At 40.7% G+C, this 24,939-nt stretch overlaps 1 protein-coding gene across 2 annotated transcripts; it reads left to right on the top strand.

Annotated features, from left to right (window-relative positions):
- The first annotated feature begins 567 nt into the window (after positions 1–567).
- ccl19a.1 (chemokine (C-C motif) ligand 19a, tandem duplicate 1) lies at positions 568–24,347 on the top strand. Of its 2 annotated transcripts, XM_038970476.1 has the most exons (5): positions 568–684; positions 800–926; positions 10,735–10,858; positions 17,143–17,257; positions 23,548–24,347. In XM_038970476.1, exons 2-5 carry the CDS (start codon positions 860–862, stop codon positions 23,584–23,586), a joined length of 345 nt encoding a protein of 114 aa, XP_038826404.1. In that variant the 5' UTR covers positions 568–684; positions 800–859; the 3' UTR covers positions 23,587–24,347. The 2 variants fall into 2 exon arrangements, with proteins under 2 accessions (XP_038826404.1, XP_038825667.1); XM_038969739.1 differs by having other exon boundaries at positions 600–926.
- The last annotated feature ends 592 nt before the right edge of the window (positions 24,348–24,939 follow it).

Genomic DNA, 24,939 nt, shown 5'->3' on the forward strand with positions numbered 1-24,939 from the left:
TATTTAACTTAATTCTAACCCTAACACTAATTATAACCTTAACCCTAAACCCCCTAGAAATAGCATTTGACCTTGTGGGGACTAACAAAATGTCCCCAGCTGGTCAACTTTTTGTTCGTTTACTATTCTTGTAGGGACTTCTGGTCCCCACAAGAATAGTTAAACACGTCCACACACACACACACACACACACACACACACACACACACACACACACACACACACACACACACACACACACACACACACACACACACACACACACACACACACACACACACACACACACACACACACACACACACACACACACACACACACACACCGCTGCACAACTGAGCAAGAGGACAAGTACATTAGTGTCTAGTTTGAGAAACAGACGCCTCACAAGTCCTCAACTGGCAACACACACACACACACACACACACACACACACACACACACAATATATATATATATATATATATATATATATATATATATATATATATATATATATATATATATATATATATATATATGGGTTGATGAATGACCAGTAGGAGGGGCAGACTGAGGTTTACCAAAAGACCAATGGGGAGTTTGTGTGAGTAAAAGTGAAACTGGATAAAGCCTATAAGGACAGGGAGGTAGTCTAATCACAAAGCAGAGCTAATAGCAGGCTAGGAACCATCACACAACAGGGTAAGATAGACTTGTGGAAATCCTTACTTACATAGCATCAATAACAGACACAATCTACACTTCATACACTTCACTTCTCCAGAAGCCATCCTCACTCACGCACACATATCTTCAGACACACAGCTTGAGTCCAGTCCAGACCCCTGAGTACAGCTCAGGTTATCGGTGACCAGTCATGATGTCTACCGTGGGCATTGCCAAGATCCTCTTCTGTGTTCTGTTCCTCTACAGCTGTTGCCATGGTAAGTCCTCTGATACTGTTCCTCTACAGCTGTTGCCAAGGGTCAGTCCTCTCAGTTACTGGACGGCTTGATTACTTTATCATCACGACGGGATGTAGATATGTCTTTGTTAGGGGGTTTATTACTTTACAACAAGATAAACAGATACTCACGAGGCACACACTCACAGACAGACAGACAGACAGACAGACAGACACAGACAGACAGACACAGACAGACAGACAGACAGACAGACAGACAGACAGACAGACAGACAGACAGACTGACTGACTGACTGACTGACTGACTGACTGACTGACTGACTGACTGACTGACTGACTGACTGACTGACTGACTGACTGACTGACAGACAGACAGACAGAGGCAGACTGACACACACACACTGTAAAAATCTAGTTGATTCAATTAATTATTATTTAGCAACTGGTTCCTGTCTTTTTTTTGTTTACTCAACTTTTCGGTCAAAGTGTTACCTGAACATAACATTTTTAGTTGGCCGAAAATAAGCTCCTATTTGGAAAGGCAGAAAGTAAATTAGGGGCAGGTGCTTCTACACCTGCATTGCTTGCTGTTTGGGGTTTTAGGCTGGGTTTCTGTACAGCACTTTAAGATATCAGCTGATGTACGAAGGGCTATATAAATAGATTTGATTTGATTTGAAACAGTGCTTTTAACATACGACATTTTCAGGTTACATACTTGACACACGTTTACTTTGTGCATGTAACATTAACCTAATAAAAATGAGGTTTGTGCAGTAGGTCTAATACATTATCACATCACATTGGCTATATGCCAGGCTTGACATTATTGCTCTTCTCAGACCATATTATATTTCAAAACTCGAGCTTTGATAACAAAATAGATCTGTTGGTGTAGCACTTGCGAGGCACAGCTGAGCATAAATTTAAATAATTTGCTTTTTTATTTTGCTGGACTGATGGTACCTACATCTGATGGGCATGGTGGCTTCAATGCTGCGTTCAAAGCAACTGGGAACTCGGAAATCTTACGAGCTCCGACTGGGGAAAAAAATCGCTTTTCCAACTCGGAATTCCAAGTTGGGAAATTGGGCCTCTTTGTAGATCTCTGACTTTCCGACCTGAAGATCATGGACCTCATGACTTGACCTCATATTTCCCAGAGTTCCCAGAGTGCCACAAGACAAAAAAGAAAAAAATGTTTGAATCAGGATGTCAGTGATCTTCAACCCGAGTTTTCTACTTGGTATTCCGAGTTGGATGACTTTTTCCGAGTCAGCTCTCCATTTTTTTCAGAGTTCCCAGTTGTCTTAAACTCACTGAAGTCGGAAGTCTGAGATTCCCGAGTTCCAGGTTGTTTTGAACACCGCATTATTCTCAGCGGAGGGAAGGAGAGAACAGCAGAGGGTCCACCTCACACCGTCCTGCTCTCTCCTTCCTTTCATCCGGTGAGACTGACCAGAGAGAGGGGACAACGTCTTCCACCTGATGGCGAAAGTCGAGTCACACCGCATCTGCCTCATGCACAAATTCATGTTGTTCCTATGACCAGAGAAAGTTAAATATCCCTCCCTATTAAAATAGACAGGACGAGCTGCTAATAATAATAAACACAGCGCTATCGATACACTTGGCTACTCATTCATTACAGTGTGAGTGGAAGTAGAGAGAAACATGTTTTATGTTTTGTAATAGTGTTGAATCAAACAGTCCTGAACAAAAACTTAAACATGAACTCAGCAGCTGTTTGCTGTATTCTTTGACAGTCTCTCTCTTGGTTTTAAACGTTATGAAATCTCATGTAGGCTGGTATCAAACTTTGCTATGGCCGGGGTCGTGGAAGCTGTATGCACGGTTATGTGAGCTATCTGATTGGCCTGTGCAGTAGATTGGGCCAACTAACATGTTTAAATTGTTTAAATTCATTTCGATCGAAAATGTTCAGTCACTAAAAAAGTCTGTGGAACCAGTTACTAAATCATTATTTGTTGAATCAGTTAGATTTTTTTTACAGTAAAGGGCACACACACACACACTAGAAAATACTTTGTCATCACGTGAGCTCCTTTAATAGTCAACTCATGTTATCACCTCTCCCACCAGGAAACTAAATGTTGGCACTCAGTGAATAGAATTCTGTTAACAGAAAAGGAGTGTGTGTGTGTGTGCGCGTGCAAACGTGTGTGAATGAGCTATTACCCAACACTACCATATAGTTTGACCGTCTAGTGTCTGTAGTGTTGTAAAGTTACAGGGGAATTCCCAGCCAGATAAAAGAGATAGACATGCATCATTTAAAAGAGATAGACATGCATCATTTAACTACAGTGTCAAATCAACTCTCGCTATCTCCCTCCACTTCCTGTCCTTGTCCATGTCTCTCTCCTCTCTCCCTCTCTTTCTCCCTCTCACTCACTCACTTTTTTTCTTTTTCCCTCTCTGTGTTCGTGTGTGCTCTGCCACATCCACAATAGTGTGTTGGACTGAAATAACCATGATAAATCATTGGACATGGTCCATGACCCTGTTTCCCACAACTAAAACTACATAAAATCCTGAGAAACTCAAGCCATGCCTAGTCAGAGACTCACGGGAAAGGGAATATTACATTTCAGATCTAGTCTTACACAACTTAAAACTGTTTTACTACATTTCTGTTTTGAGATACGCAAAAAAGGGGACACTCAATCACTACCACAAAGACACACATTGGCAAACAGACACCCGCGGGCCCGTACACGCACGCCCGCACACACACACACACACACTAATCTTTGTAATACATGTGGCCTGTTCACCTCAGGTTCCCTCCTCCCCGTTTCCTACATCAGTTTCTTTTCTCTTTCTCACACATCGTTCTTTAACCTCCATCTTTCTATTCCTCCCCTCTCTTTCTGTATTCAATAAAATGCTATCTCGTCTTATTTTCAATGGTTGCACAGGTAAACAATAGTTATTTTCTCACTTTTAGGTGCGATGCATTGTTGCTCTGTCCCAGGAACGGAAATGGTTGAGTTTTCAAAACCAATGGTCAAACTCCCATGATGCGTCAATTGCACCACGTTTGAAACCGTGATGATGCGTCGGTACACTTGTTTATTGCAGGAATGAAGGCCTCATCTGAAGATCTCAAGTCATAGTGGTTTGCTAGTTTCGGAGAAATTCCCCAAACTTTGGTGAGAGATACCAATCTTTGAAATGCGCTTGAAATAAAGACAACCTGGAACATGCCCAGAATGTTTGTGTTGATGCTGAAATCATGTCACAGTGCATTGTGAAGAATCAGGATGGATGTGGCTATGATAAGTGTGCAAAGGCCAGACGGAAGAGATTGCACAAAATAAACATTGTTCGCAAGATAAAAAATGGTGACAGAGGAGAGAGGGTACATTCTCTATGCAATTTGTTTCACTTTTGGATTCAGAAGTTCTGCTGCAAAGCTAATGTTTGCTAGCACCTCTGTCCTACCTAGCTAGCTAGGAAACGTTGGCTAACTAGCTTTAGGTAAAATCTAAAACATATTTTTGAATGTATAAATTCTGCTAGACGATTTAGCACGAGATAATCTTTGGCATGATTTAGTTAGCTAGCGAAGTAGATCATGTTTGCTGGCTAGTTTAGATTAGTACGCTAGCTAGCTAGTTATCTAACCGTTGAACTCAGGTATTGTCTTTAGCTAGGTAGCTGGTAATTTAGATAGCTGGCATCCTTTGTCAGCACAGTAATACAATTATTTTCCCAATGTATCGTTCTATTAAATTACATTTTGTTCTTACTATGTTTTGTATGTTTGAGGAGATGATATGCTGTTATAAATGTTTGCAAGTCATTCATAAATGTCCAGAATATTTCCACTTTCTTTTAAGATATATTTTTAGAAGTTATAAATATTGATAGGCCTAACTCATGAATAAATGGTCAGTAGGTTTCCACTTTCTTTAAAGGTATATTTTCAGCAGTTATGAATGTTGGTAACTCATTTGTTAATGGTCAGTGGATTACCACTTTAGAATAAGTTATACGTTTAGCACTTATAAATGTTGATAACTCAGTTATAAATGTTTATAGGTCTGTCACTTTAGGATAAGGTACACTTTTAGCAGTTATACATCATTTATAAATGATTTGAGAGTTCACTCAGAGCGTAGACATACTTAAAGGCAGTATTGGGTACTCATCACTACATACAGTACATGACAGAAGATTCAACACTTCATTATGGTGACCATTTTACCCCCACGATTCCATGTCACCTTTTAACTTGGCTTCTCCAATACTGGCTCTGATGCCACTGATGGTCATTAGTAGCCTACCAAACTTTCTAACTGCATGGTACTCAGCTCTCTATTGTCCCTCTAATCACTCTGACAACAATGCAAATGCTATCAAACATCAAACACTTCATGAGAGCTCATGAGCTCAGTTTGCGCAATATTTCAATAGGCTATGTCAGACGTTCCCAAACTTCAGTTTCCCAAATATGTCTGTTACATAGGCAAGGAGACACATTTTATTTTCATTACACAGAAAGTCAAACCAAGTCAATTTTTGTGTACATCCATTGCGAATGACAACAGTTCCTCTCTCAATGCAAAAAATCTTTCCAAATCTTTTCAACCAGTACCGGGCAGATGGTGTTGTGTGGGCCAGCGGTTTACTGATGTCAATGTTGTGAACAGAGTGCCCCATGGTTACGGTGGAGTTATGTTATGAGCAGGCATAAGCTACGGACAACAAACACAATTGCATTTTATCGATGGCAATTTGAATATACAGAGATACCGTGATGAGACCCTGAGGCCCATTGTCGTGCCATTCATCTGCCGCCATCACCTCATGTTTCGGGCATGATAATGCACAGCCCTATGTTGCAAGGATTTGTACATAATTCCTGGAATCTGAAAATGTCCCAGTTCTTCCATGGCCTGCATACTCGCCAGACATGTCACCCATTGAGCATGTTTGGGATGCTCTGGATCGACATGTACGACAACGTGTTCCAGTTTCTGCCAATATCCAACAACTTCGCACAGCCATTGAAGAGGAGTGGGACAACATTCCACAGGCCACAATCAACAGCCTGATCAACTCTATGCGAAGGAGATGTGTTGAGTTGCTTGAGGTAAATGGTGGTCTGATCCACGCCCCTACTTAAAAATAAATTAAAAGAAAGCTTTAACACATGTAACCTCCATTCACTATTCGAGCACATGCTACAAATATTTTGTTTGTTTGTTTGGGGCCATTCTAAATCAAAAATAATTCAAAATTTATATCAGTATGTAAAGACCAGATTAAATTAATAAGCAATAGTCTGATTGGTGAGATAAGTATTAAGTGCTTGTCAAATCAAATAGTGAATGGGGAAGTGTCTGTGCAAGAAACAGAGCTCATGCCTTTCATGTTACTTTTCCCGAATCATCATTAGTGTCGAACATGCAGCCTTAGAATGTAATAAATATCCAAACATATAGCCTGATGTTTGTACTGTATCACAACTAAAAGTTGCATAAATAACTCCAAATGAAGTATATAGGAGGCAGTGCTTTGTATTCCTGGATGCCAAGGGAAGCCAGCTAGCAAGCATTTTAGCCAGGACAACAAAAACTAAAAGCGTATGAGAGAGAGGAGGATGGAATTTCTGGGTGAGTCAACATGTTTGTTTCTACTTGCGCAGACACACTCGCACACATACGCATACAGCGCCTTCTGAAAGTATTCAGACCACATCACTTTTTCCACATTTTGTTAGGTTACAGCCTTATTCTAAATCGGATTAAATAGTTTTTTTCCCCCTCATCAATCTACACAAAATACCCCATAATGATAAAGGAAAAACTGTTTTATTTTTGCAAATTTATAAAAAATGTAAAACTGAATTATCACATTTACAGAAGTATTCAGACCCATTACTTAGTACTTTATTGAAGCACCTTTGGCAGCGATTACAGCAGCGAGTCTTCTTGGGTATGACGCTGCAAGCTTGGCACACCTGTATTTGGGGAGTTTCTCCCATTCTTCTCTGCTGATCCTCTCTAGCTCTGTCAGGTTGGATGGGGAGCGTTGCTGCACAGCTATTTTCAGGTCTCTTCAGAGATGTTCGATCGGGTTCAAGTCTGGGCTCTGGCTGTGTCACTCAAGGACATTCAGAGACTTGCCCGAAGCCACTCCTTGCGTTGTCTTGAATGTGTGCTTAGGGTCGTTGTCCTGTTGGAAGGTGAACCTTCGCCCCAGTCTGAGGTCCTGAGCGCTCTGGAGCAGGATTTCATCAATGATCTCTCTGTACTTTGCTCCGTTCATCTTTGCTTCGATCTTCACTATTCTCCCAGTCCCTGCTGCTGAAAAACATCCTCACAGCATGATGCTGCCACCACCATGCTTCACTGTAGGGATGCTACCAGGTTTCCTCCAGACGTGACCCTTGGCATTCAGGCTAAAGAGTTAAATCTTGGTTTCATCAGACCAGAGAATCTTGTTTCTCCAAGCGGGCTGTCATGTGCCTTTTACTGAGGAGTGGCTTCCGTCTGGTCACTCTACCATAAAGGCCTGATTAGTGGAGTGCTGCAGAGATGGTTGTCCTTCTAGAAGGTTCTCCCATCTCCACAGAGGAACTCTAGAGCTCTGTCAGAGTGAACATCGGGTTCTTGGTGACCTCCCTGACCAAGATCCTCCTCCCCTGATTGCTCAGTTTTGCCAGTTCTACGAAGAGTCTTGGTGGTTCCAAACTTCTTCCATTTAAGAATGATGGAGGCCACTGTGTTCTTGGGGACCTTCAATGCTACAGAATTTGTTTGGTACTCTTCCCCAGATCTGTGCCTTGACACAATTCTGTTTCAGAGCTGTACGGACAATTCCTTCGACCTAATGGCTTGCTTTTTGATCTGACATGCACTGTCAACTGTGGGACCTTAAATAGACAGGTGTTTGCCTTTCCAAATCATGACCAATCAATAGAACTTACCACAGGTGGACTCCAATCAAGTTGTAGAAACATCTCAAGGATAATCAATGGAAACAGTACGCACCTGAGCTCAATTTTGTGTCTCATAGCAAAGGGCCTCAATACTTATGTACCTCTTTGGGATCGGTGTCCCCCTAGCGTGCCACTACGACAACATCCGGTGAAATTGCAGAGAGCGAAATTCAAAATACAAAAATCGTAATATTAAACATTCATCGTTTAAAAGCTTAACTTCTTGTTAATCCAACCGTGTTGTCAGATTTCAAAAATGCTTTACGGCGAAAGCATAGCATGCGATTTTCTGAGGACAGCGCCCCACATCAAAATACTTTTTCAGACCAGCACAGGCGTCACAAAATCCCAAATAGCGATAAAATAAATCACTCACCTTTGAAGATCTTCCTCTGTTTGCAATACCAAGGGTCCCAGCTACACAATGAATGGTTGTTTTGTTCAATAAAGTCCCTCTATATATCCAAAAAAGTCAGTTTAGTTGGCACTATTGATTTCAGTAATCCATTCGTTCAACATGCATACAAACGAATCCAAAAAGTTACTGGTAAAGTTTGTCCAAACAAGTCAAACAACGTTTCTAATTAATCCTCAGGTACTCTAATATCTAAATAAATGATCAAATTCACTTGCGCAACAAGACTACTTTTCTAATGAGGGACACCTTGGAAAAACTACAACTACTTGTTCATTTTTCAAGAAACAAGCCTGAAACCCTTTCTAAAGACTGTTGACATCTAGTAGAAGCCATATGAACTGCAATATGGGTCCTATCTATTTGTTTTTCCCATAGGCTAGCATTGAAATGGCCTGTGAATTTTCCTGGGGTTTTTGCTTGCCATATCAGTTCTGTTTTACTCACAGACATTATTTTAAAGTATGCTTCGCCGTAAAGCATTTTTTAAATCTGACACCGTGGTTGGATTCACAAGAAGTTAATCTTTAAACCTATGTAAAATATGTTTTGTTTTCTGAATTTTTATAATGAGTATTTCTGTATTTGAATTTGGCGCCCTGCAGTTTCACTGGCTGTTGACGAGGTGGGACGCTACCGTCCCACATACCCTACTGAAGTTAAAGGATGTTGAAATATTGAAGTTGAAAAGGTGCTGGAATAGTGGAGGCAGGCCCCTGTTTTCTTTGCGACTTTCGGTAACTCTCTGTGGGTCTAAATCAATAGTTGTTTAGTAGTCAGAAAATGTTGGAAACATTATCTTGCCTGACCATGCTGTTAGTCATGTGACTGTTTGTGCACTTCACTGGACAGAGTTCTCTGGTTTTGTGATGAAACAAAGGTGCAGTTGAATTTATTCTGCCAACGTGTCTTCTTCTTGTCTCGACCCTTAGACCTATATTTCACGGTGGCAAGGGATGTGAACTAACAGGTTATAGAGCAAATGTAATAGTTTAACTTTAGTCCGTCCCCTCGCCCGACCCGGGCGCGAACCAGGGACCCTCTACACACATCAACAACAGCCACCCACGAAGCATCGTTACCCATTGCTCCACAAAAGCCGCGGCCCTTGCAGAGCAAGGGGAACCACTACTTCAAGGTCTCAAAGCGAGTGACGTCACCGATTGAAAGGCTATTAGCGCGCAGAACCGCTAACTAGCTAGCCATTTCACATCCGTTACACAAACAACACAAATATGTAATATGTTTTTTTTTTCCTGGCTTCCTTTGTGATTTTACCCATGCACCACTTCTGATAGGAGGACCTGTTTTTTGTTAACCATCACAGAAAAGTCGTTTGGGGAAAATATCCCTTCTATTTCATTCAGCTTTGTTCAATTATATTCTTCTTACTATAAAATAAAATAATATAAAATAATGCCACGGAATTTTAAACATATCTTGTTTGCTAAATTAACTAGTGTAGCCCACAGCCATATTGATAGCCAGATCAGGACCTAACATAAGGACAACTCAGACTATGCTATTCTGTTCTTCTGAAATATACAACATTTTCTTCATATTGTGTTTCTTTAGACCTGTCTAAAATAAATAATGGATTTATTGTGACCGTGTAGGTTATATTTAATGGATTTATTAGACTTTTTAAAATGTAGATGTTCTAAAGGTGGCTTGTAGGCTGCGTGGAAGACAGGAGATGCTAAACATGTTTACGTTAACTAATGATCAATTACAATGAGACCGGCAGTTATTTGCATGAAAATCACAGGCTGACAAAATGTCACGACTGCCACAGCCCTAGGTATCAATAACAAGGATGCCTCCTCCGTTGTTTCACCATCCAGTGATATTACGGTTACCATTTCACACCAGAGCGTTCACCATACTTGGACTATTACAGAGAAGTGGTACGTGTGTTGATATAATCTGGTAAGGAATTAGGAATGACGATTGAATAATGTCCTGGATGTAGACGCATCATGAAAACCAAGCTCTTCTGTTCCTGGGACAGAGCACCAATTACATCACACCTAAAAGTGAGAAAATAACAATCGTTCAACTGTGCAACTATTGAAAATAAGGATGCATGATGATACATAAGGCTTCAATATTATAAGCGTTTGTAAGTGCATTTATAAATGGTTAGTAGCTGGACGTAAATATTGGCTTACTATTTGGCAAACACTGACCAGTTATTGAACTATTTTTACCAAAGATTTATAACCATTTATTAATGGTTTATAATGCATTTACAAATGATTAAATAATCGTTTTTTTTTTTTTTATAATAACCCCTTTACAAATGAAATCTTATTTTTTAAAAATTTACCCATTATTTGTTGTTGAGGCAATTATCTGCTGACTGTTTGATTGTTTTAAACTTTTATTTTGAAGGTTCAATGTTTTTTTTTTATACCTTCTCTTTCTCTCTTCTCTCAGTGATTCAGGGCCAGATGGTGATGGACTGCTGTCTGTCGGTCAGTCAAAGAGAGATCCCTAGACACGTTGTCATAGGTTACCAGCCTCAGGTCAGAGGTCAAGGCTGCTCCATCGGCGCTGTGGTGTAAGTGAAAAACTTGTATTTCATTGGTTTGGATTTACAACGACCACCCACTGTGGAGTTGAGAGGATTGTATAGGTATTACTGCATTGTCGGAACTAGAAGCACAAGCATTTCGCTACACTCGCATTAACATCTGCTAACCATGTGTATGTGACAAATACAATTTGATTTGGTATAAGAAATATGGTGAAAACTCCACATGCCTTATAAGAAAGCAAGGCTGGGCTGTTATTATACTTAACAAAAACATAAATGCAACACGGAACAATTTCAAAGATTTTACTGAGTTACAGTTCATAGAAGGAAACCAGTCAATTGAAATAAATTCATTAGGCCCTAATCTATGGATTTCACATGACTGGGCAGGGGCGCAGCCATGGGCGGGCCTATGAGGGCATAGGCCCACCCACTTAGGAGCCTGGTACAGCCAATCAGAATGAGTTTTTCCCCACAAAAGGGCTTAATTACAGACAGAAATACTTCTCAGCACCCCCCTCCCCCTCCTCAGACAATCCCACAGGTGAAGAAGCCGGATTTGGAGGTCTTGGGCTGGTATGGTTACACGTGGTCTGCGATGGTGAGGCTGGTTGGATGTACTGCGAAATTCTCTAAAATTACATTGGAGGAGGCTTATGGTAGAGAAATTAACATTCAATTCTCTGGCAACTGCTCTGTTGAACATTACTGCAGTCAACATGCCAATTGGACGCTCCCTCAAAACTTGAGAGATCTGTGGCATTGTGTTGTGTGACAAAACTGCACATTTTAAAGTGGCCTTTTATTGTCCCCAGCACAAGGTGCACCTACGTAATGATAATGCTGTTTAATCAGCTTATTGATGGATTATCTTGGCAAAGGAGAAATGCTTACTAACAGGAATATAAACAAATTTGAGAGAAATATTACTGGATTGGTCATTGTTTTATCGTCATGGTGATGGAAAGACTACAGGTACAAACCTAGATGACCAGCCTACAGTTGAAGTCGGGAGTTAACATACACCTTAGCCAAATACATTTAAACTCAGTTTTTCACAATTTCTGACATTTAATCCTAGTAAAAATTCGTTCGGATAGCTTTTTTCCCTTAATAAATAAAATTATCACTTAAAAACTGCATTTTGTGTTTTCTTGGGTTATCTTTGTGTAATATTAAAATTTGTTTGATGATCTGAAACATTTAAGTGTGACAAATGTGCAAAAAAAAAAAAGAAATCAGGAAGGGGGAAAATACTTTTTTCACAGCACTGTAGATACCTTTGTACCTGAAATTGCTCCCAAGGATGAACCAGACTTGTGGAGGTCTACAACTTTTTCTCTGAGGTCTTGGCTGATTTCATTTGATTTTCCCATGATGTCAAGCAAAGAGGCACTGAGTTTGAAGGTAGGCCTTGAAATACATCCACAGGTACACCTCCAATTGACTCAAATTATGTCAATTAGCCTATCAGAAGCTTCTAAAGCCATGACATAATTTTCTGGAATTTTCCAAGCTGTTTAAAGGCACAGTCAACTTAGTGTATGTAAACTTCTGACCCACTGGAATTGTGATACAGTGAATTATAAGTGAAATAATCTGTCTGTAAACAATTGTGGGAAAAATGACTTGTGTCATGCACAAAGTAGATGTCCTAACCGACTTGCCAAAACTATCATTTGTTTTTGTTGACTTCAACCGAAGTGTATGTAAACTTCCGACATCAACTGTATGTATAATACAGTAATGCACATTTACATTAAGTGGTTTGTAAGCAGTGGCGGTCAGTGAGGGAGGACAATTATTTTTTCCATGAGCATAACCTTATTTCGAATACAGCCTATTAGATGACTCTCATTCATTTTCCAATCACCCAGTTCAATGTAACAGTGATAGGTTTAAGCTACTATACCCATCATGAGGTTGCTACAACCTAGCCGCTGTGGCAATAAAAATAATGTTTACCTTGACTTGGTAGAGTTCCAGTGTTGTGTTGGATAGTCATAGCCAGCTAGCTAACATAGCATCCCTCTGTTTGAGCAGGGTGTTTGAGTAGGAAAAACTAGCTACATTCTCTACATTCTCCAGCTAAGTAAGTGAAACTGAAAGTGGGGGAAAAAATGACGAAATATCTCTCTCTCTCTCTTTCTCTCTCTTAATTCTCCTTCATTTTGGATGATATTAATTTGTTCAAAACTGTTCAACTATTGTCTTTCATTCTCTTTGAGTCAACTAGCTAGCTGTAGCTTGTGCTTTCAGTACTAGATTCATTCTCTGATCCTTTGATTGGACAACATGTATGTTCATGCTGCAAGACCTTTGATAGCTTGGAAGACGTTCTCCGGTAGTTGCCTTAATTACTGTGTAAGTCTATGGATGGGGGTGAGAAACATGAGCCTCCTAGATTTTGTATTGAAGTCAACGTACCCAGAGGAGGACGGAAGCACGCTGTCCTCCGGCTACACAATAGTGCTACCCTACAGAGTTCTGTTGATGCTACTGTAGACTTTCATTTCCAAATAGTGTGTTTTAATCAATTATATGGTGAAATGTGATTATATTTAGGATAGTTTCATCTACAAAGGAAAACTTTTTAAATGTTTTACATTTTTTATTTTTATGAAATACTGCACAAAAAGTGGTTGTTTTCCATATTATTTGATCAAGAAGTATATTTAATTTGATGTAGATGTCTTGTGTCTTTGCCCATAAACTTTGCACCTTTTGATATAAATGTTTGACGACAGGGTTTTGTTCTTTCTGGATTCCATTAGAATGACAATAGCAGAGAAAGGGACAGGGCAACCAACAACTCTTACAATTACAACTATTAAATCCTGCAAGATACTGTTCTTTTTCTAAAAATATATATATATTTTTTAAATTCTGATTTTTCAGGGGGTGCTGCCGGCACCCTCAGCACCCCTACTTCCCACGGCTATTTACTGCCACTGCCAGTAGCAGGAGTTTGATCCCAGCATATGCCTTACTCTCCATACCTCCCTGTAACCTGTCTCCCCTCTCATTCCTTACTCTCTATACCTCCCTGTAACCTGTCTCCCCTCTCATTCCTTACTCTCTATACCTCCCTGTAACCTGTCTCTCCTCTCATTCCTTACTCTCTATACCTCCCTGTAACCTGTCTCCCCTCTCATTCCTTACTCTCTATACCTCCCTGTAACCTGTCTCCCCTCTCATTCCTTACTCTCTATACCTCCCTGTAACCTGTCTCCCCTCTCATTCCTTACTCTCTATACCTCCCTGTAACCTGTCTCTCCTCTCATTCCTTACTCTCTATACCTCTCTGTAACCTGTCTCCCCTCTCATTCCTTACTCTCTATACCTCCCTGTAACCTGTCTCCCCTCTCATTCCTTACTCTCTATACCTCCCTGTAACCTGTCTCTCCTCTCATTCCTTACTCTCTATACCTCCCTGTAACCTGTCTCCCCTCTCATTCCTTACTCTCTATACCTCCCTGTAACCTGTCTCCCCTCTCATTCCTTACTCTCTATACCTCCCTGTAACCTGTCTCCCCTCTCATTCCTTACTCTCTGTACCTCCTTGTAACCTGTCTCCCCTATCATTCCTTACTCTCTGTACCTCCCTGTAACCGGTCTCCCCTCTCATTCCTTACTCTCTATACCTCCTTGTAACCTGTCTCCCCTCTCATTCCTTACTCTCTATCCCTCTCTGTAACCTGTCTCCCCTCTCATTCCTTACTCTCTATACCTCCCTGTAACCTGTCTCCCCTCTCATTCCTTACTCTCTATACCTCTCTGTAACCTGTCTCCCCTCTCATTCCTTACTCTCTATACCTCCCTGTAACCTGTCTCCCCTCTCATTCCTTACTCTCTATACCTCTCTGTAACCGGTCTCCCCTCTCATTCCTTACTCTCTATACCTCCTTGTAACCTGTCTCCCCTCTCATTCCTTACTCTCTATACCTCTCTGTAACCCGTCTCCCCTCTCATTCCTTACTCTCTATACCTCCCTGTAACCTGTCTCCCCTCTCATTCCTTACTCTCTATACCTCTCTGTAACCGGTCTCCCCTCTCATTCCTTACTCTCTGTACCTCCCTGTAACCTGTCTCCCCTCTCATTCCTTACTCTCTATACCTCTCTGTAACCTGTCTCCCCTCTCATTCCTTACTCTCTATACCTCCCTGTAACCTGTCTCCCCTCTCATTCCTTACTCTCTATACCTCCCTGTAACCTGTCTCCCCTCTCATTCCTTACTCTCTATACCTCCTTGTAACCTGTCTCCCCTCTCATTCCTTACTCTCTATACCTCCCTGTAACCCGTCTCCCCTCTCATTCCTTACTCTCTATACCTCCCTGTAACCTGTCTCCCCTCTCATTCCTTACTCTCTGTACCTCCTTGTAACCTGTCTCCCCTATCATTCCTTACTCTCTGTACCTCCCTGTAACCTGTCTCCCCTCTCGTTCCTTACTCTCTATACCTCCTTGTAACCTGTCTCCCCTCTCATTCCTTACTCTCTATACCTCCCTGTAACCTGTCTCCCCTCTCATTCCTTACTCTCTATACCTCCTTGTAACCTGTCTCCCCTCTCATTCCTTACTCTCTATACCTCTCTGTAACCTGTCTCCCCTCTCATTCCTTACTCTCTATACCTCCCTGTAACCTGTCTCTCCTCTCATTCCTTACTCTCTATACCTCTCTGTAACCGGTCTCCCCTCTCATTCCTTACTCTCTATACCTCCCTGTAACCTGTCTCCCCTCTCATTCCTTACTCTCTATACCTCCCTGTAACCTGTCTCCCCTCTCATTCCTTACTCTCTGTACCTCCTTGTAACCTGTCTCCCCTATCATTCCTTACTCTCTGTACCTCCCTGTAACCTGTCTCCCCTCTCATTCCTTACTCTCTATACCTCCTTGTAACCTGTCTCCCCTCTCATTCCTTACTCTCTATACCTCCCTGTAACCTGTCTCCCCTCTCATTCCTTACTCTCTATACCTCCTTGTAACCTGTCTCCCCTCTCATTCCTTACTCTCTATACCTCTCTGTAACCCGTCTCCCCTCTCATTCCTTACTCTCTATACCTCCCTGTAACCTGTCTCTCCTCTCATTCCTTACTCTCTATACCTCTCTGTAACCGGTTTCCCCTCTCATTCCTTTCTCTCTATATCCCTCCCTGTAACCTGTCTCCCCTCTCATTCCTTACTCTCTATACCTCCCTGTAACCTGTCTCCCCTCTCATTCCTTACTCTCTGTACCTCCTTGTAACCTGTCTCCCCTATCATTCCTTACTCTCTGTACCTCCCTGTAACCTGTCTCCCCTCTCATTCCTTACTCTCTATACCTCCTTGTAACCTGTCTCCCCTCTCATTCCTTACTCTCTATACCTCCCTGTAACCTGTCTCCCCTCTCATTCCTTACTCTCTATACCTCCTTGTAACCTGTCTCCCCTCTCATTCCTTACTCTCTATACCTCTCTGTAACCCGTCTCCCCTCTCATTCCTTACTCTCTATACCTCCCTGTAACCTGTCTCTCCTCTCATTCCTTACTCTCTATACCTCTCTGTAACCGGTCTCCCCTCTCATTCCTTACTCTCTATACCTCCCTGTAACCTGTCTCCCCTCTCATTCCTTACTCTCTATACCTCTCTGTAACCTGTCTCCCCTCTCATTCCTTACTCTCTATACCTCTCTGTAACCCGTCTCCCCTCTCATTCCTTACTCTCTATACCTCCCTGTAACCTGTCTCTCCTCTCATTCCTTACTCTCTATACCTCTCTGTAACCGGTCTCCCCTCTCATTCCTTACTCTCTGTACCTCCCTGTAACCTGTCTCCCCTCTCATTCCTTACTCTCTGTACCTCCTTGTAACCTGTCTCCCCTCTCATTCCTTACTCTCTATACCTCTCTGTAACCCGTCTCCCCTCTCATTCCTTACTCTCTATACCTCCCTGTAACCTGTCTCTCCTCTCATTCCTTACTCTCTATACCTCTCTGTAACCGGTCTCCCCTCTCATTCCTTACTCTCTATACCTCTCTGTAACCTGTCTCCCCTCTCATTCCTTACTCTCTATACCTCCTTGTAACCTGTCTCACGGATCATTCCTGACTCTTTGTACCTCCCTGTAACCTGTCTCCCCTCTCATTCTTTACTCTCCATACCTCCTTGTAACCTGTCTCCCCTCTCATTCCTGACTCTCCATACCTCCTTGTAACCTGTCTCCCCTCTCATTCCTGACTCTCTGTACCTCCTTGTAACCTGTCTCCCCTCTCATTCCTGACTCTCTGTACCTCCTTGTAACCTGTCTCTTCTATCATTCCTTACTGCAGCTTCACTACCAGGAGGGGACTCAAGCTGTGTGCTCCCACTGACCCCACCTGGGTTACAGACCTGATGAATTTCATGGACCGCCTCATCAAGAAATGCCACGAAACCAACTTCAAGGTACCGTCCTTACAAGCAATGTGTATGTAGAGTACAAGCAATGTGTATGTAGATTACATAGATTACAGTGTATAGTAGATATAGTACTGTGTAGATTACATAACCGGAATATCTGCATTGTGACCCGCCACCCGCCACCCGCCACCCGCCAATCCCCTCCTTTACGCTACTGCTACTCTCTGTTTATCATATATGCATAGTCACGTACATACTACCTCAATTAGCTCGACTAACCGGTGCCTGTATATAGCCTCTCTACTGTATATAGCCTCTCTACTGTATATAGCCTCTCTACTGTATATAGCCTCGCTACTGTATATAGCCTCTCTACTGTATTAAGCCTCTCTACTGTATATAGCCTCTCTACTGTATATAGCCTCTCTACTGTATATAGCCTCTCTACTGTATATAGCCTCGCTACTGTATATAGCCTCTCTACTGTATTAAGCCTCTCTACTGTATATAGCCTATCTACTGTATATAGCCTCTCTACTGTATATAGCCTCTCTACTGTATATAGCCTCTCTACTGTATATAGCCTCTCTGCTGTATATAGCCTCTCTACTGTATTAAGCCTCTCTACTGTATATAGCCTCTCTACTGTATATAGCCTCTCTACTGTATATAGCCTCTCTACTGTATATAGCTTCGCTACTGTATATAGCCTCTCTACTGTATATAGCCTCACTACTGTACATAGCCTCTCTACTGTATATATCCTCTCTACTGTATATAGCCTCTCTACTGTATATAGCCTCTCTACTGTATATAGCCTCTCTACTGTATATAGCCTCTCTACTGTATATAGCCTCTCTACTGTATATAGCCTCACTACTGTATATAGCCTCTCTACTGTATATATCCTCTCTACTGTATATAGCCTCTCTACTGTATATAGCCTCTCTACTGTATATAGCCTCTCTACTGTATATAGCCTCACTACTGTATATAGCCTCTCTACTGTATATATCCTCTCTACTGTATATAGCCTCTCTACTGTATATAGCCTCTCTACTGTATATAGCCTCTCTACTGTATATAGCCTCTCTACTGTATATATCCTCTCTACTGTATATAGCCTCTCTACTGTATATAGCCTCACTACTGTATATAGCCTCTCTACTGTATATATCCTCTCTACTGTATATAGCCTCTCTACTGTATATAGCCTCTCTACTGTATATAACCTCTCTACTGTATATAGCCTCTCTACTGTATATAGCCTCTCTACTGTATATAACCTCTCTACTGTATATAGCCTCTCTACTGTATATATCCTCTCTACTGTATATAGCCTCTCTACTGTATATAGCCTCGCTACTGTATATAGCTTTGCTACTGTATATAGCCTCTCTACTGTATATAGCCTCTCTACTGTATATAGCCTCTCTACTGTATATAGCTTTGCTACTGTATATAGCCTCTCTACTGTATATAGCCTCTCTACTGTATATAGCCTCACTACTGTATATAGCCTGTCTACTGTATATAGCCTCTCTACTGTATATAGCCTCTCTACTGTATATAGCTTTGCTACTGTATATAGCCTCTCTACTGTATATAGCCTCTCTACTGTATATAGCCTCTCTACTGTATATAGCCTCTCTACTGTATATAGCCTCTCTACTGTATATAGCCTCACTACTGTATATAGCCTCACTACTGTATATAGCCTCTCTACTGTATATAGCCTCTCTACTGTATATAACCTCTCTACTGTATATAGCCTCTCTACTGTATATAGCCTCTCTACTGTATATAGCCTCTCTACTGTATATAGCCTCGCTACTGTATATAGCCTCGCTACTGTATATAGCCTCTCTACTGTATATAGCCTCTCTACTGTATATAGCCTCTCTACTGTATATAACCTCACTACTGTATATAGCCTCTCTACTGTATATAGCCTCTCTACTGTATATAGCCTCTCTACTGTATATAACCTCTCTACTGTATATAGCCTCTCTACTGTATATAGCCTCTCTACTGTATATAGCCTCGCTACTGTATATAGCCTCTCTACTGTATATAGCCTCTCTACTGTATATAGCCTCTCTACTGTATATAGCCTCTCTACTGTATATAGCCTCTCTATTGTATATAGCCTCTCTACTGTATATAGCCTCTCTACTGTATATAGCCTCTCTACTGTATATAGCCTCTCTACTGTATATAGCCTCGCTACTGTATATAGCCTCTCTACTGTATATAGCCTCTCTACTGTATATAGCCTCTCTACTGTATATAGCCTCTCTACTGTATATAGCCTCGCTACTGTATATAGCCTCTCTACTGTATATAGCCTCTCTACTGTATATATCCTCTCTACTGTATATATCCTCTCTACTGTATATAGCCTCTCTACTGTATATAGCCTCTCTACTGTATATAGCCTCTCTACTGTATATAGCCTCACTACTGTATATAGCCTCTCTACTGTATATATCCTCTCTACTGTATATAGCCTCTCTACTGTATATAGCCTCTCTACTGTATATAGCCTCTCTACTGTATATAGCCTCTCTACTGTATATCTTACTGTATATAGCCTCTCTACTGTATATAGCCTCTCTACTGTATATATCCTCTCTACTGTATATAGCCTCTCTACTGTATATAGCCTCACTACTGTATATAGCCTCTCTACTGTATATAGCCTCGCTACTGTACATAGCCTCTCTACTGTATATATCCTCTCTACTGTACATAGCCTCTCTACTGTATATATCCTCTCTACTGTATATATCCTCTCTACTGTATATAGCCTCTCTACTGTATATAGCCTCACTACTGTATATAGCCTCTCTACTGTATATAGCCTCTCTACTGTATATAGCCTCTCTACTGTATATATCCTCTCTACTGTATATATCCTCTCTACTGTATATAGCCTCTCTACTGTATATAGCCTCACTACTGTATATAGCCTCTCTACTGTATATAGCCTCTCTACTGTATATAACCTCTCTACTGTATATAGCCTCTCTACTGTATATAGCCTCTCTACTGTTATAGCCTCACTACTGTATATAGCCTCGCCACTGTATATAGCCTCTCTACTGTATATAGCCTCTCTACTGTATATAGCCTCTCTACTGTATATAGCCTCTCTACTGTATATAGCCTCACTACTGTATATAGCCTCTCTACTGTTATTTTTCACTGTCTTTTTACTGTTGCATTTATTTCTATACTTATCTATTGTTCACCCAATACCTATATATATATTTTTTTTACGTGACAAATAAACTTTGATTTGATTTGACATAGATTGCAGTATATAGTAGCTGTCTTCATCGACCTGGCCAAGGCTTTCGACTCTGTCAATCACCGTATTCTTATCGGCAGACTCAACAGCCTTGGTTTCTCAAATGACTGCCTCGCCTGGTTCACCAACTATTTCTCAGACAGAGTTCAGTGTGTCAAATCGGAGGGCCTGTTGTCCGGACCTCTGGCAGTCTCTATGGGGGTGCCACAGGGTTCAATTATCGGGCAAACTTTTTTCTCTGTATATATCAATGATGTCGCTCTTGCTGCTGGTGATTCTCTGATCCACCTCTTGGCAGACGACACCATTCTGTATACATCTGGCCCTTCTTTGGACACTGTGTTAACTAACCTCCAAATGAGCTTCAATGCCATACAACACTCCTTCCGTGGCCTCCAACTGCTCTTAAACGCTAGTAAAACCAAATGCATGCTTTTCAACCGTTCGCTGCCCGCACCCGCCCGCCCGACTAGCATCACTACTCTGGACGATTCTGACTTAGAATATGTGGACAACTACAAATACCTAGGTGTCTGGTTAGACTGTAAACTCTCCTTCCAGACTCATATTAAACATCTCCATTCCAAAATTAAATCTAGAATCGGCTTCTTATTTCACAACAAAGCCTCATTCACTCACGCCGCCAAGCATACCCTCGTAAAACTGACTAACCTACCGATCCTCGACTTTGGCGATGTCATTTACAAAATAGCTTCCAATACTCTACTCAGCCAACTGGATGTAGTCTATCACAGTGCCATCCATTTTGTCACCAAAGCGCCGTATACCACCCACCACTGCGACCTGTATGCTCTCGTCGGCTGGCCCTCGCTACATATTCGTCGCCAGACCCACTGGCTCCAGGTCATCTATAAGTCTATGCTAGGTAAAGCTCCGCCTTATCTCAGCTCACTGGTCACGATAACAACACCCACCCGTAGCACGTGCTCCAGCAGGTATATTGTACTGGTCATCCCCAAAGCCAACACCTACTTTGGCTGCCTTTCCTTCCAGCTCTCTGCTGCCAATGACTGGAACGAATTGCAAAAATCGCTGAAGCTTGAGACATATATCTCCCTCACTAACTTTAAGCATCAGCTATCTGAGCAGCTAAGCAATCGCGCTGCAGCTGTACATAGCCCATCTGTAAATAGCCCACCCAATCTACCTACCTCATCCCCATATTGTTTTTATTTACTTTTCTGCTCTTTTGCACACAGTATTTCTACTTGCACATCATCATCTGCTCATCTATCACTCCAGTGTTCATTTGCTAAACTGTAATTACTTCGCTACTATGGCCTATTTATTACCTTACCTCCTCACGCCATTTGCACACACTGTATACACTGTATGTTGTTTGTGTCGCACTGCTTTGCTTTATCTTGGCCAGGTTGCAGTTGTAAATGAGAACTTGTTCTCAACTGGCTTACCTGGTTAAATAAAGGTGAAACAAAATAATAAATAAATAAAATATAGTACTGGGTATATTACATAGATTACAGTATATAGTAGATATAGTACTGGGTAGATAACATAGATTATAGTATATAGTAGATATAGTACTGGGTAGATAACATAGATTACAGTATATAGTAGATATAGTACTGGGTAGATAACATAGATTACAGTATATAGTACTGGGAAGATTACATAGATTACAGTATATAGTACTGGGTAGATAACATAGATTACAGTATGTATTAGATATAGTACTGGGTAGATAACATAGACTACAGTTTATAGTAGATATAGTACTGGGTAGATTACATAGGCTACAGAATATAGTAGATATAGTACTGGGTATATTACATAGATTACAGTATATAGTACTGGGTAGATTACATAGATTATAGTATATAGTAGATATAGTACTGGGTAGATAACATAGATTACAGTATATAGTACTGGGAAGATTACATAGATTATAGTATGTAGTAGATATAGTACTGGGTAGATAACATTGATTACAGTATATAATAGATATAGTACTGGGTAGATTACATAGACTACAGTATATAGTAGATATAGTACTGGGTAGATTACATAGACTACAGTATATAGTACTGGGTAGATTACATAGATTACAGTAAGTAGTAGATATAGTACTGGGTAGATTACATAGATTACAGTATATAGTAGATATAGTACTGGGTAGATAACATAGATTACAGTATATAGTACTGGGAAGATTATGTAGATTACAGTATATAGTAGATATAGTACTGGGTAGATTATATAGATTATAGTATATAGTAGATATAGTACTGGGTAGATTACATAGATTACAGTATATAGTAGATATAGTACTGGGTAGATTACATAGATTATAGTATATAGTAGATATAGTACTGGGTAGATTGCAGTATATAGTAGATATAGTACTGGGTAGATTACATAGATTGCAGTATATAGTAGGTATAGTACCGGGTAGATTACATAGATTACAGTATATAGTAGATATAGTACTGGGTAGATTACATAGATTGCAGTATATAGTAGATATAGTACTGGGTAGATAACATAGATTATAGTATATAGTAGATATAGTACTGGGTAGATAACATAGATTATAGTATATAGTAGATATAATACTGGGTAGATTACATAGATTATAGTATATAGTAGATATAGTACTGGGTAGATTACATAGACTATAGTATATAGTAGATATAGTACTGGGTAGATAACATAGATTACAGTATATAGTAGATATAGTACTGAGTAGATTACATAGATTGCAGTATATAGTAGGTTTAGTACTGGGTAGATAACATGCTAAATTAGTCCGAATTATGATTTGGCGGTTGGCTTAATCTCTTGCAAATCCTCCAGGTGTTTTTAGCTGCAAGCATTGAACCATTGAACAACAATGGTGTTGAGTGTTGTGTCACAAAACGAAGAAGTAAAAAAAAAAAAACCCTGATGTGATTCAGCAGTTATTAAACCACTAAACTCTGGAATTCAAAAGAAACGTACTTTAGCTAGTGACCTACCTCTATGTGTGTCTGTGTGTTTGCAGGCTAAACACTGTAAGAAGCTGAAGCACAAGACTCCCTAAGGTCCCTGTCGGAGCCCCTCCTACCACCACCACCTCCACCCCCATCTCCCGGTCAAAACAACCACGACAGAGCCCGAGAAGAACCTTCCAAGTGGGTGAAGAACAGGGTGGGAGAAGTAAAACAACACAAAAAGACTAATGTGATTCCTCTTACCACTAATGCACTTTTTAACTTTCCTTCTGTCTTCAGTCTTTAGTTTATACAACAGACCGTCTTGCTTAAGATACCATGCTGTTTCTCAGTGGCACGTTTTTTTTTGTTTTTTTTATGTGACAAAATATTGAATGATAATATTCCAAAAAGAGTAGACCCTTGACCCCAAATTTGAACTGGCCCTTAAAGCTACAGTCTGGGATTTGAAAAGCAACAAAATGGCAGAAGTAATTGAAATGACCAGATTCCTAGATCCCAGACTAATTTTGTCATCAAATACAAATTTATTTGTCACATGCTTCATGAACAACAGCTGTATTCTAACAGTGAAATGCTTACTTACATGTCATTTTCCAACAATATAGGGTTAAAGATAAAGATACTAAAATATATAATATAAAATCAGAATCAGAAATCAGAATAAATCAGGGGTTAGAGGTCAAGGGTCAAGGTGCTGGCAGCTGGTTAGAACACCAATTTGCCTAATCTATACGTACATCTCAGAGAATTCAATATTTCTTATCATTTGTGAACCTACAATGTATTTGACAAATTCTTATTTTTTCATGGACCTTTTGTTTTTTCAATAAAGACTTTGCCAAATCAATATTCTGAGTGAACGTATTGCTGTATATTTAGAGGACGATAGCGTATGGGCCGGTTTCCCGGACACAGATTAAACTCATGGGCCCAAATCTGTAAACAACAAGTAGTATAACTATTCTCCACTAGAGGGGACAAGCTAGATTACTATTATTTTATTTAACTAGGCAAGTCATTTAAGAACAAATTCTTATTTACAAAGACGGCCTACCAGGGAACAGTGGATTAACTGTCTTGTTCAGGGGCAGAACAATAGATTTTTAACTTGTCAGCTTGGAGGATTTGATCCTGCAACCTCCTGGTTACTGGTCCAACACTCTAACCACTAGGCTACCTGAAGCAACGCAAGTAGCTATTTTTAGCCTGCCGCTGCAAAGGTTATTAGATATGCCTGACGAGATACTGGAGGGGGAATCGGAGGAGCCTAAAGCATTGCCTAAACCAAATAACCACAAGTAACCTCTCCACCCTGACTGTCTGTGAGTCAGTACGTAGTGAGGGTTTCCCCTGACAGGTGGTTGGCTAACCAACAGTATTTATAGCCAAGATATGTGAATGTTTTAGGAAACGGGAGATCACTGCGGTATTCAGCAAGG

The sequence above is a fragment of the Salvelinus namaycush genome, chromosome 1 (genome assembly GCF_016432855.1).
Source record: "Salvelinus namaycush isolate Seneca chromosome 1, SaNama_1.0, whole genome shotgun sequence".
Lineage (NCBI taxonomy): Eukaryota > Metazoa > Chordata > Actinopteri > Salmoniformes > Salmonidae > Salvelinus > Salvelinus namaycush.

Excerpts from the sequence above, each read along its gene's own strand:
- ccl19a.1 (XM_038970476.1), top strand. The coding sequence starts at position 860 with ATGATGTCTACCGTGGGCATTGCCAAGATCCTCTTCTGTGTTCTGTTC. Across the intron at positions 927-10,734 it reads CCTCTACAGCTGTTGCCATG|TGATTCAGGGCCAGATGGTG; the intron begins GTAAGTCCTCTG and ends CTCTTCTCTCAG. Across the intron at positions 17,258-23,547 it reads GCCACGAAACCAACTTCAAG|GCTAAACACTGTAAGAAGCT; the intron begins GTACCGTCCTTA and ends GTGTGTTTGCAG.